Source organism: Oncorhynchus kisutch, linkage group LG30 (genome assembly GCF_002021735.2).
Source record: "Oncorhynchus kisutch isolate 150728-3 linkage group LG30, Okis_V2, whole genome shotgun sequence".
Taxonomy (NCBI): Eukaryota; Metazoa; Chordata; class Actinopteri; order Salmoniformes; family Salmonidae; genus Oncorhynchus; species Oncorhynchus kisutch.
The window spans coordinates 40,912,696-40,931,214 of NC_034203.2; the positions used below are offsets into that span (position 1 = coordinate 40,912,696).

The 18,519-nt window shown below is 47.3% G+C and overlaps 1 protein-coding gene across 4 annotated transcripts in view; it reads left to right on the forward strand.

Moving 5' to 3' along the window:
• The first annotated feature begins 2,432 nt into the window (after positions 1-2,432).
• Positions 2,433-18,519, forward strand: part of tpm4b (tropomyosin 4b) — an 18,903-nt gene continuing 2,816 nt past the window's right edge. For 2 of the 4 annotated variants that reach the window (XM_031810026.1, XM_031810025.1), the window contains exons 1-8: positions 2,433-2,787; positions 6,691-6,816; positions 11,405-11,538; positions 11,881-11,998; positions 12,652-12,722; positions 14,690-14,765; positions 14,923-14,985; positions 15,703-15,772. In XM_031810026.1, the coding sequence (XP_031665886.1) occupies positions 2,674-2,787; positions 6,691-6,816; positions 11,405-11,538; positions 11,881-11,998; positions 12,652-12,722; positions 14,690-14,765; positions 14,923-14,985; positions 15,703-15,772 (772 nt within the window). In that variant the 5' untranslated portion in view covers positions 2,433-2,673. Of the gene's footprint in view, positions 2,788-6,690; positions 6,817-10,043; positions 10,260-11,404; positions 11,539-11,880; positions 11,999-12,651; positions 12,723-14,689; positions 14,766-14,922; positions 14,986-15,702; positions 15,773-18,519 lie in introns of those variants that run through there. The other 2 variants (XM_031810028.1, XM_031810027.1) reach the window with 2 other exon arrangements.

An 18,519-nucleotide genomic window follows, 5' to 3' on the forward strand; every position in this document is an offset into this window, starting at 1 on the left:
CATTGTAAATAAGAATTTGTTCTTAACTGACTTGCCTAGTTAAATAAAGGTTAAATAAAATAAAAAATAAAAAATCACACATTAACTGAAAGAACTGTGCAAGTGCAAAGCTTGGTAACAGAATTACAGTAAAATCTCGTCAGTTTTTTTTTTTCCATCAAGTTTTCTAAAAACGATGTTCTCTGAATTAAAACCCAAAGATGTCTGCAGGGAATTGCACATCCAGGTGCGGGACAGAAGAACGTATCGAAGAAGAAAAAAATTATGTCCGCAACTCCAATATGCTCCCATGGTGATTTAATCAGACACACAATAAAGACAACGTTTTTCAATGACCTGACGAAGAGCCATTGTCTTTATTGTGATTTAAATCACCTAGAGCTGTGGACATTTCTTTTAGCTATAACATGACACCTTGAGTCTGATCTATTTTTATTTGCTTATTGAACTACAGTAGGTGAAGGAATTACGGTAACGGAATTACGGTAACAGAATTACGGTAACAGAATCACATTATGGGTCCCTGATCAGTACTATAGAGAAATACATAATTATGGATATAAATAGAATTCTCTTCATGGTGATGTATGTTAAATAGGTGGTAGATACGTACAACGGTAGAAATATGAATAAATTCAACAACCATGTCTATGTCACTAACAAATACAGTCATGGGTAGTAACTCTACAATTCACAAAAAAAAAACAAGGCACAATGGGAAATTATATTGGAGGTGAGGCTTGTTGGAGGCGTGACTTTCAATTAGTTATTTTTGGCTCCCCGTGAGTGGAAGTGTTGTACCAGTTTAAGTGGTTATGTTAATTAAAGATTGAGAGTGTCTGCTGCCAGTTCTGATGTTTTTGTAAATGTTCACATAAGAGTATGTGACAATAAAGACTTAAATATAAATATTAGTGTAATGTCTTAACTCAGCACTCAGTGACCTTGTCAAGATATACGGACCTCTTGATGTAGCGATTAAAAATACTATAGGAGGTGTTATTGCATAACACTGACAAAGTGTAACAGCGTCAGCACTAAGCACAGTGTTGAATTAACACTGGAGAATTTGCTGTGCAGAGACAGTAGCTGCCAGCTGACTGAGTCTATCTGTCCCTAGTCATCAGAGACAGTAGTTCCCAGCTGCCTTCTGTCACGTGTGGTGAAATCAACCTATCCTCACACTTTCTTTACAGCACATCACATCGCCGTGCCGACAAACGGTTAAAAACAGCCGCTGGCCACCTGCTTAGTTAGTTACAAACCCATTTTCAGACACAGGGAGGTAATCACCTTACTAAACTATAGTAGTGATGCTGCTCTTCTAAAAAATATATCAAAAATACAGCAAATATTCAAATCATAAACATAGGTTGGTCAACCGAGCTGTAATTAAAGAGATCTTAATTAGAAAGTAGGGTAATTGTATTCATTTGGAGTTTTAGCTTACAGCCTTGAACGTAAATCCTTTTGAAGATAATATGTGCACACATACAGAAATTCTACCCCATTTCCTTGGCTGGGTCTTTTTCCGTCTGACTCTTTTTAATCCACGGTAGAATGATAACTATGTCTCCCCCAACCAACGCTGGTATTAACATCAATTTCAGCATTCCTCAGTGAGGGAGGAAACCCAAGCCTGGAATAAAATGCTTACAGAGTCCCGTGTTGTTCAGACAGAGGCTGAAACTTACGTTTCGGTTATTTATCTTTTTTTTGTTTAAAGGGGGGAAAACCCTGCTCGCACATACACATACTGCTATGTGTGGTGCATTAATCTGTTATGAACGCCTATTAACGGTTATTTCTTTGTGAATAATACACTGTGTCTGTGGTGCCACAGGTTCTTCTCCAGACTGTTGTGTGTTATCTCAGCAATGATGCTTTTCTTCTGATCTTTCCCTCTCCCTTCCTCAAGATCTTTCTCTCTCTGTTCCTCAAGATCTTTCTCTCTCTGTTCCTCAAGATTGTTCTCTCTACGTTCCTCAATACCTTTTTCTCTCCCTTCCTCAAGATCTTTCTCTCTACGTTCCTCAAGATCTTTCTCTCTCTGTTCCTCAAGATCTTTCTCTCTATGTTCCTCAAGATCTTTTTCTCTCCCTTCCTCAAGATCTTTTTCTCTCTGTTCCTCAAGATCTTTTTCTCTCCGTTCCAACCCGTCCCCTTAAGAAAAAAAAGGAAATGAGAACATGCTTCCAAATAAGGAGAGCGGGTGAATATCGCCAGAGTGTCTGTTACGTTCTTAAGAAAGCCTTAGGAGGAGTGAGTGGGGAGGTTCAGACCAGAGAGGGAGGGGTAGAGGGAGGGGGGGGTACTGTGGCTGCTGAGGTTAGCTAGCTAACCAGGCGCGGGGGGTGGGGGGGGGGGGGTGGAAGGGGGTAGTGGTCTATGTCACTGGGGACTGCATGGGGCTGTCTCTTCAAAACCAGTCAGGTTTAAATCACTTATATCAGCCCTGGTTTCCAGTCTGCATCCTCTGCTCTCTGCTCTCTCCTCTCTCTCTCTCTCAGCTGGCGTATTGGCTCTGGTGGACTTGGAAACTTAGAAAGGACTAGTCTCTCTCTCTCTCTCTCTGTGAGGGGGTTTGTCTTTAAGTGTCTAACTAGACCTCCCTGTCCCAAACTTGAAGTTTCCCCAGTTTCTGTAGCCACTGACCCCTAACAACCGTCAACCATGGAGGCCATCAAGAAGAAAATGCAGATGCTGAAGCTGGACAAAGAGAACGCCATCGACCGGGCGGAGCAGGCAGAGACCGACAAGAAATCAGCTGAGGACAAATGCAAACAGGTGAGGGAAGGATATTGAGCGGGGGGGGGGGAAGATAAGGTGAGGGAAGGATTGTAAAGAGGGGGGAGGAAAGATAAGGTGAGGGAAGGATTGTAAAGAGGGTAGGGTTGCAAAATTCCTGTAACTTTCCCAAATTCCAAGGTAATCTAGAAATCTCGGATGTAGGATTCCCAGATTTCCTGCTTATTCTCTCCTGATTGCAGGAATATTACAACCAGGATTTCTGGGAAACCTGGGAATTTTGAAAAGCTACTGGAATTTTGCAACTCCAAAAAGGGTAGAGAGGGAAGAGTTGAGGAGGGGGAAAGGAAGAGAGGGAAGTGTTGAGGAGGGGGAAAGGGAGAGAGGGAAGAGCTGAGGAGGGGGAAAGGGAGAGAGGGAAGAGTTGAGGAGGGGGAAAGGGAGAGAGGGAAGAGCTGAGGAGGGGGAAAAGAGGAGAGGGAAGAGTTGAGGAGGGGGAAAGGGAGAGAGGGAAGAGTTGAGGAGGGGGGAAAGGGAGAGGGAAGAGTTGAGGAGGGGGAAAGGGAGAGAGGGAAGAGTTGAGGAGGGGGAAAGGGAGAGAGGGAAGAGCTGAGGAGGGGGAAAGGGAGAGAGGGAAGAGCTGAGGAGGGGGAAAGGGAGAGAGGGAAGAGCTGAGGAGGGGTAAAAGAGGAGAGGGAAGAGTTGAGGAGGGGGAAAGAGGAGAGGGAAGAGTTGAGGAGGGGGAAAGGGAGAGAGGGAAGAGCTGAGGAGGGGGAAAGGGAGAGAGGGAAGAGCTGAGGATGGGGAAAGGGAGAGAGGGAAGAGTTGAGGAGGGGGAAAGGGAGAGAGGGAAGAGTTGAGGAGGGGAAAGGGAGAGAGGGAAGAGCTGAGGAGGGGGAAAGGGAGAGAGGGAAGAGCTGAGGAGGGGGAAAGGGAGAGAGGGAAGAGCTGAGGAGGGGGAAAGGGAGAGATGGAAGAGTTGAGGAGGGGAAAGGGAGAGAGGGAAGAGCTGAGGAGGGGGAAAGGAGAGAGGGAAGAGTTGAGGAGGGGGAAAGGGAGAGAGGGAAGAGTTGAGGAGGGGGAAAGGGAGAGAGGGAAGAGCTGAGGAGGGGGAAAGGGAGAGAGGGAAGAGCTGAGGAGGGGGAAAAGGAGAGAGGGAAGAGTTGAGGAGGGGGAAAGGGGAGAGAGGGAAGAGCTGAGGAGGGGGAAAAGGAGAGAGGGAAGAGTTGAGGAGGGGGAAAGGGAGAGAGGGAAGAGCTGAGGAGGGGGAAAGGGAGAGAGGGAAGAGTTGAGGAGGGGGAAAGGGAGAGGGAAGAGCTGAGGAGGGGGAAAGGGAGAGAGGGAAGAGCTGAGGAGGGGGAAAGGGAGAGAGGGAAGAGCTGAGGAGGGGGAAAGGGATATACATGGGTACTTTTTAAAAATGTATTGTAATATAGGCTCATGTTGAAGTACTTGATAATGAACGTGATGCTGTTCCTCTTGGGCTGTGTGCTTGAATGTCATATCTCGGATCCAATGTATTAGACCCATGGGTGGAAATTATCATTAGTAAATAGATGTATATATATCATAAATGGCATTTCTGAGGTATAAATAAATGCAGTTCTTCTCATGGAAGAAATGTAAGAAACTAGCCCAAGGCAGAGTGTGATGGAATACATTTGTGGATGACCTATACTCCTCACAGAGTATAAAGTAGTTTATGCAGAGTAAAATTAGTCCGGGGAAAAAGAGCTACTAAATAAGCTCTGAGACATAGAACAGCTAGCTGATTGTACTGAGGATGGTTCTCCTTTCTTCTGATGGAGAGAGATGAAGGCCTCAGGGAGAGAGGGATGGAGAGAGAGATGAAGGCCTCAGGGAGAGAGGGATGGAGAGAGAGATGAAGCCCTCATGGAGAGAGGGATGGAGAGAGAGATGAAGCCCTCAGGGAGAGAGAGATGGAGAGAGAGATGAAGCCCTCAGGGAGAGAGAGATGGAGAGAGGGATGAGTCAACAGGGAGAGACGGATGGAGAGAGGGATGAAGCCCTCAGGGAGAGAGGGATGGAGAGAGAGATGAAGCCCTCAGGGAGAGAGGGATGGAGAGAGAGATGAAGCCCTCAGGGAGAGAGGGATGAGTCATCAGCGAGAGAGGGATGGAGAGAGAGATGAAGCCCTCAGGGAGAGAGGGATGGAGAGAGAGATGAAGCCCTCGGGGAGAGAGAGATGGAGAGAGGGATGAGTCAACAGGGAGAGAGGGATGGAGAGAGGGATGAGTCATCAGCGAGAGAGGGATGGAGAGAGGGATGAAGTCCTCAGGGAGAGAGGGATGGAGAGAGACTGATGATCCATCTGGGAGAGAGGAATGGAGAGAGGGATGAGCCCTCAGGGAGAGAGGGATGGAGAGAGGGATGAGCCCTCAGGGAGAGAGAAAAGAGCAGTGAATGAGTTCTTCTGCATCCCAAATCCACCCCTTCCCCGTAACCTCCCGGACACTCGTAGACGTGAAAGGAAGAAATATGGCCCAAATTCCACCCAGTTTATCTGTTAATATGGTTGAAAATTCCAATGTGATAACAAATTCCATGCAGCACATCAGAAGGCTTGGTGAATCAATCTATGAATCATTAAAGCTACCAGATGTAACCATTATGTATCTCCAGGCTAAGGGGATAGGGGTTCCCCTGTCCATTTGGTATCCAGCAGCAGGCTGCATCACGACTGATCATAGATAGATCATAAAAGAGCCATAGAGCTCCAGAAGGATTAGCCCAGCCAACCCCCCCCCCCCCCCGCGTTGTACAGGAACAACAAGGGGTATCAGGAATAAAAAGCGAGCTATGCCAGCTGTCGCTCTGCTCCTCACTTTGGTGTGTCTTTACATGGCTCTGGGGTGCAGATCCACTCACCAACATTCCTTTGTCTGATCTGTCTAAAGTTCAAGAACATACCAGAGTAGATACGAAGGATATGTCCCAAATGGCAGCCAATTGCCTTTATAGTGCACTACTTTTGACCACAGCCCTGTAGGTATTGATCGAAAGTAGTGCACTATATAGGGAGTAGACTTCCATTTTGGATGTAGTCGAACTAACAGCACAACATTCTTAGAACCGTGTGCGTAAGTGTGAGCACCGTAGTGGCAGGCAGTCGTCAGTAGCACTATCCACAATACCCTCAGCCATTTCAGATATGGAGGGTTCCCGTTTGCCTGAATCATGGTGGATTACACAGACCTCTTTAGACAATTAGGTGGATAGAGTTAAACAGTGATGAGTGTTGATGCTTTCCTCTGGTATTCTATGAGTCTCTGGGGCTTTGTCCCAAAGGGCACCATATTATCTGTAAAGTGCATTGCGTTTGACCAGAGCCCCGTCAGCAGCCTGTGAGGCAAAGGCCAGCGGGGTAGTGAACACATGTATCCTTCTGCCATCTACTGGGATCACACTTCATGGCTATAAAGCACTGCAGGACAACGTACGGTTGAATCCAACAACAACAACATTCTAGTCTTTTTGGAACAAGCACCTAAACATTAGCAATATACATCCAATGTTGGAGTCAATTCAATTCTACATTTCTAGCTACAAAATACTGAGTGGTTGGTTATTCTCTTCCTTTGCAGGCCTTTTCTCCTGAGTTCCCCACTGGAGGCACAATGTTGTAGATATACATCTCTTTTATATAGAGCTGACATGATTCTGTTTAATATAGAGCTGACGTGACACTGTTTAATATAGAGCTGACATGATTCTGTTTTATATAGAGCTGACGTGACTCTGTTTTATATAGAGCTGATGTGATTCTGTGTGACAGAACGCATATCTGAACATTTCCTGACTCTGGCACCTAGTCTGTCCTTTCTGTGACAGAAGTACAGGTATGTCTGTTGTATAAAATATTGATATCTGAACACCCCTTCCCTGATTCTCTGCTTCGCTCTGACTCTGTGTGCCCCCCAGTTGGAAGATGAGCTGCTGGGGCTGCATAAGAAGCTGAAGGGGACAGAAGATGAGTTGGATAAATACTCTGAGGCTCTGAAGGACGCACAGGAGAAACTGGAGCTGTCAGAGAAGAAGGCTACTGACGTGAGTACAGTACAGTACTAGAGATACTGCCGGGTTGTCACTGTAACGCTCAAATAATCCCTATTTCAGACACATACAGATGTTTTAAATGTATCATAGCACATTCAAGGGTAAGCAATAAAACACCTTCCTTTATACTCAAGCATTGTACCAGTGTACACACATGGTTTAGAGAACCTTGGTTCTGTCTTGGCAAGGTTGTTCAGACATCTTCGAATACCGTTGGACAACAGACTCTGATCTAGTCTGGTTGCGTCATCAAGATTAAACATCATTCCTCTTTCCTGATCATTTAGAGAGATCAGGTCAGAAAAATAACATGCGGGATAACATCCACTTCCCTCAGACCACAGCAGGGTCTCGTTCATCAACAGCACATCCACTTCCCTCAGACCACAGCAGGGTCTCTTTCATCAACAGCACAGCCAACTGCTTACCCTCAGACCACAGCAGGGTCTCTTTCATCAACAACACAGCCAACTGCTTACCCTCAGACCACAGCAGGGTCTCTTTCATCAACAGCACAACCAACTGCTTTCCCTCAGACCACAGCAGGGTCTCTTTCATCAACAGCACAACCAACTGCTTTCCCTCAGACCACAGCAGGGTCTCTTTCATCAACAGCACAACCAACTGCTTTCCCTCAGACCACAGCAGGGTCTCTTTCATCAACAGCACAACCAAACTGCTTTCCCTCAGACCACAGCAGGGTCTCTTTCATCAACAGCACAACCAAACTGCTTACCCTCAGACCACAGCAGTGTCTCTTTCATCAACAGCACAACCAAACTGCTTTCCCTCAGACCACAGCAGGGTCTCTTTCAACAACAGCACAACCAAACTGCTTTCCCTCAGACCACAGCAGGGTCTCTTTCATCAACAGCACAACCAAACTGCTTACCCTCAGACCCCAGCAGGGTCTCTTTCATCAACAGCACAACCAAACTGCTTTCCCTCAGACCACAGCAGGGTCTCTTTCATCAACAGCACAACCAAACTGCTTACCCTCAGACCACAGCAGGGTCTCTTTCATCAACAGCACAACCAAACTGCTTTCCCTCAGACCACAGCAGGGTCTCTTACATCAACAGAAAACACCCAATAAATCAACGAAGTACAGTCAATGTGACTTTCCAACCTTCACTCCCATCATGTATGAACAAAGTCAACAGTCTCCTCTCTCTCTATGAGGTTTTCTCAAAGATAGCATCTACTGAACTGCGTTACGGTCTTCTCCCAGGTCTGAAACAAAGGTTCAGTGGCTGCTATTTCATATATATATAGTGCATTACTTTTCACCTAGACCCATAAGGCTCTGGTCAAAATTAGTGCACTGTATAGGGACTAGGATGCCATTTGGGACACATAGAGAGTCTCAGAGTCTCAGCTCCACTACTCCACATATGTAGCAACACAGAAATGTGAGGAATGCAGCTAAAACAAACAGAGAACCAGACTATACTGGAAATGCTTCTGGTAAGGAGACCACAGACACAGTTACAGACACGGCTACAGTTACAGGCACAGCCACGGACAGTTACATGCATAGCTACAGACACAATGACAGGCTCAGCAACAGACACAGACACGGTCACAGACACAGTTACAGAGTCACAGACACGGCTACAGACCCAGTTACAGACACAGATACCGACACAATAGCAGAGACACAGCTACAGACACAGTTACAGACACAGACACAGTCACAGACACGGCAGACCCAGTTACAGACACAGATACCGACACAATAACAGAGACACAGCTACAGACACAGACACAGTTACAGACACAGATACAGACACGGTCACAGACACAGTTACAGAGTCACAGACACAGATACCGACACAATAACAGAGACCCAGCTACAGACACAGACACAGTTACAGACACAGATACAGACACGGTCACAGACACAGTTACAGAGTCACAGACACGGCTACAGACACAGTTACAGACACAGATACCGACACAATAACAGAGACACGGCTACAGACACAGTTACAGACACAGACACAGTTACAGAGTCACAGACACGGCTACAGACACAGTTACAGACACAGATACCGACACAATAACAGAGACACAGCTACAGACACAGACACAGTTACAGACACAGACACAGTCACAGTTACAGAGTCACAGACACAGATACCGACACAATAACAGAGACAAAGCTACAGACACAAACACAGACACAGTTACAGACACAGATACAGACACAGTCACAGACACCGTCAACATGTTGTGATTCTGGATGGCCAGATTGCTAGAAACTGCCATATGGGAAATAGTAAGTGGCTTGTTTCAGCTCGTTTCACCTTGTTTTTGATACCATGTCTTATTTTGAGGTGTTTTGACTGAAAATGTCAATGTTAATATCGCCCCTCAGGGGTGCATGCTTAGTCCCCTCCTGTACTCCCTGTTCACCCATGACTGCATGGCCAAGAACGACTCCAACACCATCATTAAGTTTGCAGACGACACCACAGTGGTAGGCCTGATCACCGACAACGATGAGCCTATAGGGAGGAGGTCAGAGACTTGGCAGTGTCGTGCTAGGATGACAACCTCTCCGTCAACGTGATCAAGACAAAGGAACTGATTGTGGACTACAGGAAAAGGAGGGCCAAGCACACCCCCATTCTCATCGTGGAGCAGGTTGAGAGCTTCAAGTTCCTTGGTGTCCACATCACAATAAACTATCATGGTCCAAACACACCAAGACAGTCGTGAAGAGGGCACAACAATGCCTTATCCCCCTCAGGAGACTGAAAAGATTTGTCATGGGTCCCCAGATCCTCAAAACGTTATACAGCTGCACCTTCGAGAGCTTTATTGGCATGGGAAACGTGTTAACATTGCCAAAGCAAGTGAAGTAGATAATATACATAAGTGAAATAAACAATAAAAATGAACAGTAAACATTACACTCACAGAAGTTCTAAAGAAGTTCATAGTCTCTCTCTCGGGTACTCGCTCTCTCTCTCTAATCAGTTCAGGGTGTACATAACTGCCGACAGAAACCTACACACACCTTGCACTGAAACTGAAGTGAAAGCTAAAAACCATAGACATTAAAACCAGCTATAAATCCACACCCTCTCATGGGAACAAAGATCAAGACCTTCATGCACGAAAACCTCCCTCCCTCTGGTTAATCTAATCATGATGTCATCTGAGACTGCTCAGGATTGGAGGATTTCAGCCATAACTTTCCTCAAACCTCCAGCCCTTTCCCGGCCCTCGACTTCTTAAACCTATTTTACATTTGATATCCAATTTACAGTAGGCTAGATCGATCACTTAGTTCGATAATGACAGGGGGATCATTGGACGCGGTGAAAAGGAAAATCCAGGCGCTTCAACAGCAAGCGGACGATGCAGAAGATCACACGATACTTTTACAGAAACAGTTGGACGATGAACGGGAATTGCGCGAAAACGTGAGAATGTTGTGGCTACAATTTTATCATTACCTGTTCGCCACGTTTATTTTACTTTTGGTTTTCCTCCGTTCTTCTTTTGCAGAAAACCCATTTTAAAGTAGTCAAAAATTATATCGAATAAAAAGTCAGTGCTACTATGCACTACCTTGAAGTGAGGCATGTAATTGAGTTCATTCATATTCTGGTTGTAATGTCGGCTGGTCATTGGACGTGGACGTACCTTCTCTATTGAGATGTGAAGAGAAGAGGACAGTCAGGAAACCAAATATTCCCATAGTCAAGTCAAGTGCCATCAAATTTAATTCCCACAAAATCATTTCCTTTTGATTACGTTTAATTGTATTGTAGCGACCTTAAAACCCAACACCTAGCAACGGTAAAGGTGTTGGCATGACATTCGATGGACCCGGGTTCGCTACACTGGTGTCAGAAGTGGGATGGCACCCGTGTGGCCATCGGAGAGTTGTGTACACGTGAGGGGGCTTGGTGTAGAGAAGTGTGGGGACCACTCTCCTGAAGGAAGGGTAATGTACCGACCTTAACCCAACACCTAGAGACCTCATCAAGGGGTTCGGCCCACTTGGCTTGACAGTTGCTGGACCTGGATTTGAGTCCCAGTCGTGGCTAACCCCCTCATTTGCTATAGCATTATATTGAATAGCTAACAATAATAGGCTTGTCAAATGCCTTGTCTTGAACAAGCAGAGGTTAGTTTTTCCTATTGAATGAAGGGACCAGACAGGAGAGAAGCAGACAGACAGACGTCAGGGTTATCTTTTACAATGGGCGTCTCACAGGAAGCAGATTGATAAGCAGCCATCCCAGACTGCCAACTATTCACACTGACTGACTGTTTACAGTACGTTGTTGAGGAGGGGATGTTGCACTAGCGTGTACAATTTATCAAGATTCAACCATTCTCATCATGAGTCCCCCTACTCTTCTGAATGAGTCCTTAATTCTTGGGTAATACACAATGTGGGTTGAGGACTGACTTGAACAGTGGCGATACGCTATCTGCAGGCTCCCTGTTTCACCTCATCACCTGTTGTTCTGTACCATTGGGAATATATATTTTTGTCTTGTTTCCTCTGATCTTTATCATGACCTATGACCTGTGCCCCCCCCCCCTCCCCCTGCAGGCGGAGGGCGACGTGGCGGCTCTGAACCGTAGGATTCAGCTGGTGGAGGAGGAGTTGGACAGGGCTCAGGAGAGGCTGGCCACTGCCCTGCAGAAACTAGAGGAGGCGGAGAAGGCTGCCGACGAGAGTGAGAGGTCAGATCAGGACTACAACAAGTCACCATTTGCTCTGTCATTATATAGATAGGACAGTGCTACAGGGCTTTTCTATCGGTCCATGTTTATCAATGGGTATGGACTGCTATAAGGAGGGATTGTGTTTATTTTTGGACAAAGGAGAAAGTGGCCTCCACACTTTGCAGACTTACTTTGTATGGAGGTGAGGGGGGGATTGTAGTTATACACAGTTATTCTTGATATAATGGTAATCAGAGTTAGCTTACAGGTAGATAGTTTACAGAGCTATGTAGCATTTTTCTTAAGTCTTCACATACGGTAGGTTATACTGTAGCTAACCCTGTGTTGCTGTTGCTCCAGAGGCATGAAGGTGATCGAGAACCGAGCCTCCAAGGACGAGGAGAAGATGGAGATCCAGGAGATGCAGCTGAAGGAGGCCAAGCACATCGCTGAGGAGGCCGACAGGAAGTACGAGGAGGTAAGAAGCACGAGGAGGTAAGAAGCACAGAATAGTAGGGTGAAGGTGCCCCTAGATGCTGATCTTGGGTCTGTTTTGCATTTTCCACACTAAATGGAAGCTGATCCTAGACCCAGTGAAAACTTCACCCTGGAGTCACAGCATAGTTTGTTATTAGGGGAAGGGGGACACCTAGTCCGTTGTACAACTGAATGCATTCAACTGAAATGTCTCGTCATTTAACCCAACCCCTCTGAGTCAGAGAGGTACAGGGGGCTGCCTTAATCAACAGCCACATCTTGAGCACCTGGGGAATACTGGGTTACCTACCTTGCTCAGGGGCAGAACGACAGCTTTTTACCTTGTCAGCTCAGGGATTTGATCCAGCAACCTTTTGGTTATTGGCCCAACACTCTAACCACGAAGCCAAGAGTTTCCCCTGACCAGGAAAACCTCTGGGTCTAATCCGTAAGGCCCTAGTATAGCTGGTCATAACCAGTATAACCCCGAGTTTTTCTTGGTTAGTTGTTGTGGTCATGAAGACCTCAGGTGCCGTTCATGACATCATACATTTTCAGATGAGTCAATGTAATGAGGCACGATTATTGATTTCACGTTGAATTTAGTCTCCAAGAGATCCCTTCTGACCCATGGTTTGTGTTGTTCTGTTTCAGGTTGCTCGTAAGCTGGTCATCCTAGAAGGGGAACTGGAGAGGGCCGAAGAGCGAGCAGAGATCTCTGAGCTGTAAGTACCAATACTCATCACACTAGATGTGTGTCAACTATGTTAGTCAGACTACAGGGTGGCGTTAGGGGCGAGCCTTAGGGGGCCTGGCCGACCCTAACGTGCATCGTTGCGTGTCCAAATCAAATATATTGATCATTTATTTGACCGAGATGCGAGCCAACAGAAAGACGCATCAATCTCAAATAAAGCATCGGAGCAAGGGAAACAGCGCCCCCTCTGGTCTCAGTATGGATAGCCCATGTATCTGATGCTGTCTGGACAGGGAAACAGCGCCCCCTCTGTCTCAGTATGGATAGCCCATGTATCTGATGCTGTCTGGACAGGGAAACAGCGCCCCCTCTGTCTCGGTATGGATAGCCCATGTATCTGATGCTGTCTGGACAGGGAAACAGCGCCCCCTCTGTCTCGGTATGGATAGCCCATGTATCTGATGCTGTCTGGACAGGGAAACAGCGCCCCCTCTGGTCTCGGTATGGATAGCCCATGTATCTGATGCTGTCTGGACAGGGAAACAGCGCCCCCTCTGGTCTCGGTATGGATAGCACATGTATCTGATGCTGTCTGGACAGGGAAACAGTGCCCCCCCTGGTCTCGGTATGGATAGCCCATGTATCTGATGCTGTCTGGATAGGTAAACAGCGCCCCCTCTGTCTCAGTATGGATAGCCCATGTATCTGATGCTGTCTGGACAGGGAAACAGCGCCCCCTCTGTCTCAGTATGGATAGCCCATGTATCTGATGCTGTCTGGACACGGAAACAGCGCCCCCTCTGTCTCAGTATGGCTAGCCCATGTATCTGATGCTGTCTGGACAGGGAAACAGCGCCCCCTCTGGTCTCAGTATGGATAGCCCATGTATCTGATGCTGTCTGGACAGGGAAACAGCGCCCCCTCTGTCTCAGTATGGATAGCCCATGTATCTGATGCTGTCTGGACAGGGAAACAGCGCCCCCTCTGTCTCAGTATGGATAGCCCATGTATCTGATGCTGTCTGGACAGGGAAACAGCGCCCCCTCTGTCTCAGTATGGATAGCCCATGTATCTGATGCTGTCTGGACAGGGAAACAGCGCCCCCTCTGTCTCAGTATGGATAGCCCATGTATCTGATGCTGTCTGGACAGGGAAACAGCGCCCCCCTCTGTCTCGGTATGGATAGCCCATGTATCTGATGCTGTCTGGACAGGGAAACAGCGCCCCCTCTGTCTCGGTATGGATAGCCCATGTATCTGATGCTGTCTGGACAGGGAAACAGCGCCCCCTCTGTCTCGGTATGGATAGCCCATGTATCTGATGCTGTCTGGACAGGGAAACAGCGCCCCCTCTGTCTCAGTATGGATAGCCCATGTATCTGATGCTGTCTGGACAGGGAAACAGCGCCCCCTCTGGTCTCAGTATGGATAGCCCATGTATCTGCTGTCTGGACAGGGAAACAGCGCCCCCTCTGTCTCGGTATGGATAGCCCATGTATCTCATTCTGTCTGGCCATAAATAACAGATGTGAAACAGCTAGCTTATTTTAGTTTTTTAAATTTTACCTTTATTTTTCTAGGCAAGTCAAATTCTAATTTTCAATGACGGCCTAGGAACAGTGGGTTAACTGCCTGTTCAGGGGCAGAACGACAGATTTGTACCTTGTCAGCTCAGGGATTTGAACTTGCAACCTTTCGGTTACTAGTCCAACGCTCTAACCACTAGGCTACCCTGCGGTGGTGCGCTCTAAATAGCGTTTCAATCTGTGACGTCACTTGCTCTGAGACCTTGAAGTAGTTGTTCCCTTTGCTCTGCAAGGGCCGTTGCTTTTGATGGAGCGATGGGTAACGATGCTTCGTGGGTGACTGTTGTTGATGTGTGCAGAGGGTCCCTGGTTCGCGCCCAGGTATGGGGCGAGGGGACGGTCCAAAGTTATACTGTTACAACAAGATTGCCTTGTTGATGTAAGTTGATTCCCTCTGTCCTCCTCTACAGTAAATGTGGTGACCTGGAGGAAGAGCTGAAGAATGTAACCAATAACCTCAAGTCCCTAGAGGCTCAGTCTGTTAAGGTGAGTGTCCTCTGCCCCCTATTTTGTTCTGTTTCTCTGTGCCCTTGTCTGAACGATACTTTTGCAAAATATCAGCTCTGAAATCTGCTACTGAATAATAATTAATGACATGTAACATGAGTTCCATTTTAATAAATACGTTGTTTTGTCTCTGCAGTATTCAGAAAAAGAAGACAAGTATGAGGACGAAATCAAAGTGCTGACTGACAAACTGAAAGAGGTGAGGACAGCTGTCTGTCTGTGGTGGCATGTTGCCCTTAAGGCTTCAGCCGAACTCGGCTAAGTGAACCAGAACAAGTGTGCTCACATACTCCCTTAAAAGACCATTGTTTGAAAAACGAGAAACAACTAGTACTGTTTGTCCATCTTGAGACAACCGTAGCCAGTATGCACTTCCTTTAAAATAGTCTGAATTAATCGAAGATAACTCAATAAATCTGTCTTTTAATTTTGACGTCTTAGTTGTGCAAATTTACATCGAACTAAGATGTTTGGTACAGTATTTCACAGTGGAGAAACTGTCAATGGAAACAAGTGGTCTATCGTTGAACGACAACACACACTTCATTGAAGAATCCCTACTGTTGACCAATGACCCGACGAATAGGGATAGACTTCGGCTCCCAAACTTTTATTTACACCTTTATTTAACCTTTATTTAACCTTTATTTAACCTTTATTTAACCTTTATTTAACCAGGCAAGTCAGTTAAGAACAAATTCTTATTTACAATGACGATCTACCCCGGCCAAACCCTCCGCTAACCCAGACGACGCTTTGCCAATTGTGCGGCGCTTGAGATGCAACTCATACAGTAGGAAAGGTGTTCCTAATGTTTGTTATACTCCGTGTATAATGGTCCTATTTCACACATATAATGTGTAAGGGGATATCTGTCGTTACTGGCTATAACCGGTCCTCTGTCCCGTCTCTCTAGGCTGAGACTCGTGCTGAGTTTGCAGAGAGATCCGTGGCTAAACTGGAAAAGACGATTGATGACTTAGAAGGTACAGTTCACACACAGTGCATTTCATTACTGTTTATGTCTGTGCACACTGTGGTTCCTCAGAGTCAAACCATCTGGATTCAACACTGATCTCTAGACTGTTTTTCTCTACTGCTGTATTATTCTTTGACCCTAATCTCTCAATTTCCCTCTTTCTTTCTCTCTCCCTCCACTCTCTCTCTCCCTCCACCCTCTTTCTTTCTCTCTCCCTCCACTCTCTCTCTCCCTCCACCCTCTTTCTTTCACTCTCTCCCCTCCACCCTCTTTCTTTCTCTCTCTCTCCCTCCACCCTCTTTTCTTTCTCTCTCTCTCCCTCCACCCACTTTCTTTCTCTCTCTCTCCTCCCTCCACCCACTTTCTTTCTCTCTCTCTCCCTCCACCCACTTTCTTTCTCTCTCTCTCTCTCCACCCTCTTTCTCTCTCTCTCTCCACCCTCTTTTCTCTCTCTCTCTCCACCCTCTTTCTCTCTCTCTCTCACCCTCTTTCTCTCTCTCTCTCCACCCTCTTTCTCTCTCTCTCTCCACCCTCTTTCTCTCTCTCTCTCTCTCCACCTCTTTCTCTCTCTCTCTCTCCCACCCTCTTTCTCTCTCTCTCTCCACCCTCTTTCTCTCTCTCTCTCTCCCCCCTCTCTCTCTCTCTCCACCCTCTTTCTCTCTCTCTCTCTCTCCACCCTCTTTCTCTCTCTCTCTCTCTCCACCCACTTTCCTTCCTTCTCTCTCTCTCTCTCCCTCCACCCACTTTCTTTCTCTCTCTCTGCCCTCCACCACTTTCTTTTCTCTCTCTCCCCTCCACCCACTTTCTTTCTTCTCTCCTCCCCTCCACCCCACTTTTCTTTCTCTCTCTCCCTCCACCCACTTTCTTTCTCTCTCTCTCCCTCCACCACTTTCTTTCTCTCTCTCTCCCTCCACCCAACTTTCTTTCTCTCTCTCTCCTCCACCCACTTTCTTTTCTCCTCCACCACTTTCTCTCTCTCTCTCCACCCTTCTTTCTCTCTCTCTCTCTACCCCTCTTTCTCTCTCTCTCTCTCCACCCTCTTTTGCTTCTCCTCTCTCTCCACCCTCTTCTCGCTCTCTCTCCACCCTCTTTCTCTCTCTCTCCTTCCCCCTCTTTCTCTCTCTCCACCTCTTTCCTCTCTCTCTCTCCACCCTCTTCTCTCTCTCTCTCTCCACCTCTTTCTCTCTCTCTCTCTCCACCCTCTTTCTCTCTCTCTCTCTCCACCCTCTTTCTCTCTCTCTCTCCCCACCCTCTTTCTCCTCTCTCTCTCCCCCACCCCTCTTTCTCTCTCTCTCTCTCCCCCCTCTTCTCTCTCTCTCTCTCCACCGCCTCTTCCTCTCTCTCTCTCTCCACCCTCTTTCTCTCTCTCTCTCTCCACCCTCTTTTTCTCTCTCTCTCTCTCCACCCTCGTTCTCTCTCTCTCTCCACCCTCTCCTTCTCTCTCCCTCCACCCTCTCCTTCTCTCTCTCTCCACCCTCTCTCTCTCTCCTCGCCACCCTCCTTCTTCTCTCTCTCCAACCCTCTTTCTTTCTCTCTCTCTCACCTCTTTCTTTCTCTCTCTCTCCACCCTCTCTTTCTCTCTCCCTTCCAACCCTCTCTTTCTCTCTCTCCACCCCTCTTCTTTCTCTCTCTCTCCACCCTCTTTCTTTCTCTCTCCTCTCCACCCTCTTTCTTTCTCTCTCTCTCCACCCTCTTTCTTTCTCTCTCTCTCCACCCTCTTTTCTTTCTCTCTCTCTCCACCCTCTTTCTTTCTCTCTCTCTCCACCCTCTTTCTTTCTTCTCTCCCCTCTCTTCCACCCCTCTTTCTTTCTCTCTCTCTCCACCCTCTTTCTTTCTCTCTCTCTCCACCCTCTCTTTCTCTCTCTCTCCACCCTCTTTCTTTCTCTCTCTCTCTCCACCCTCTTCTTCTCTCTCTCTCTCCACCCTCTCTTTCTCTCTCTCTCCACCCTCTCTTTCTCTCTCTCTCCACCCTCTCTTTCTCTCTCTCTCCCACCCTCTCTTTCTCTCTCTCTCCACCCTCTCTTTCTCTCTCTCTCCACCCTCTCTTTCTCTCTCTCTCCACCCACTTTCTCTCTTTCTCTCTCTCCCTCCACCCACTTTCTTTCTCTCTCTCTCCCTCCACCCACTTTCTTTCTCTCTCTCCCTCCACCCACTTTCTTTCTCTCTCTCTCCCTCCACCCACTTTCTTTCTCTCTCTCTCCCTCCACCCACTTTCTTCCTCTCTCTCCCTCCACCCTCTTTCTTTCTCCCTCCACCCACTTTCTCTCTCTCTCTCTCTACCCTCTTTCTCTCTCTCTCTCTCCACCCTCTTTCTCTCTCTCTCTCCACCCTCTTTCTCTCTCTCTCTCCACCCTCTTTCTCTCTCCTCTCTCTCCACCCCTCTTTCTCTCTCTCTCTCTCACCCACCTCTTCTCTCTCTCTCTCTCTTCCCCACCCTCTTTCTCTCTCTCTCTCTCCCACCCTCTTTTCTCTCTCTCTCTCTCCACCCTCTTTTTCTCTCTCTCTCTCTCCACCCTCGTTCTCTCTCTCTCTCTCTCCACCCTCTTTCTCTCTCTCTCTCTCCACCCTCGTTCTCTCTCTCTCTCTCTCCACCCTCGTTCTCTCTCTCTCTCTCCACCCTCGTTCTCTCTCTCTCTCTCTCCACCCTCGTTCTCTCTCTCTCTCTCCACCCTCGTTCTCTCTCTCTCTCTCCACCCTCTTCTCTCTCTTCTCTCTCCACCCTCTTCTCTCTCTCTCTCTCCACCCTCGTTCTCT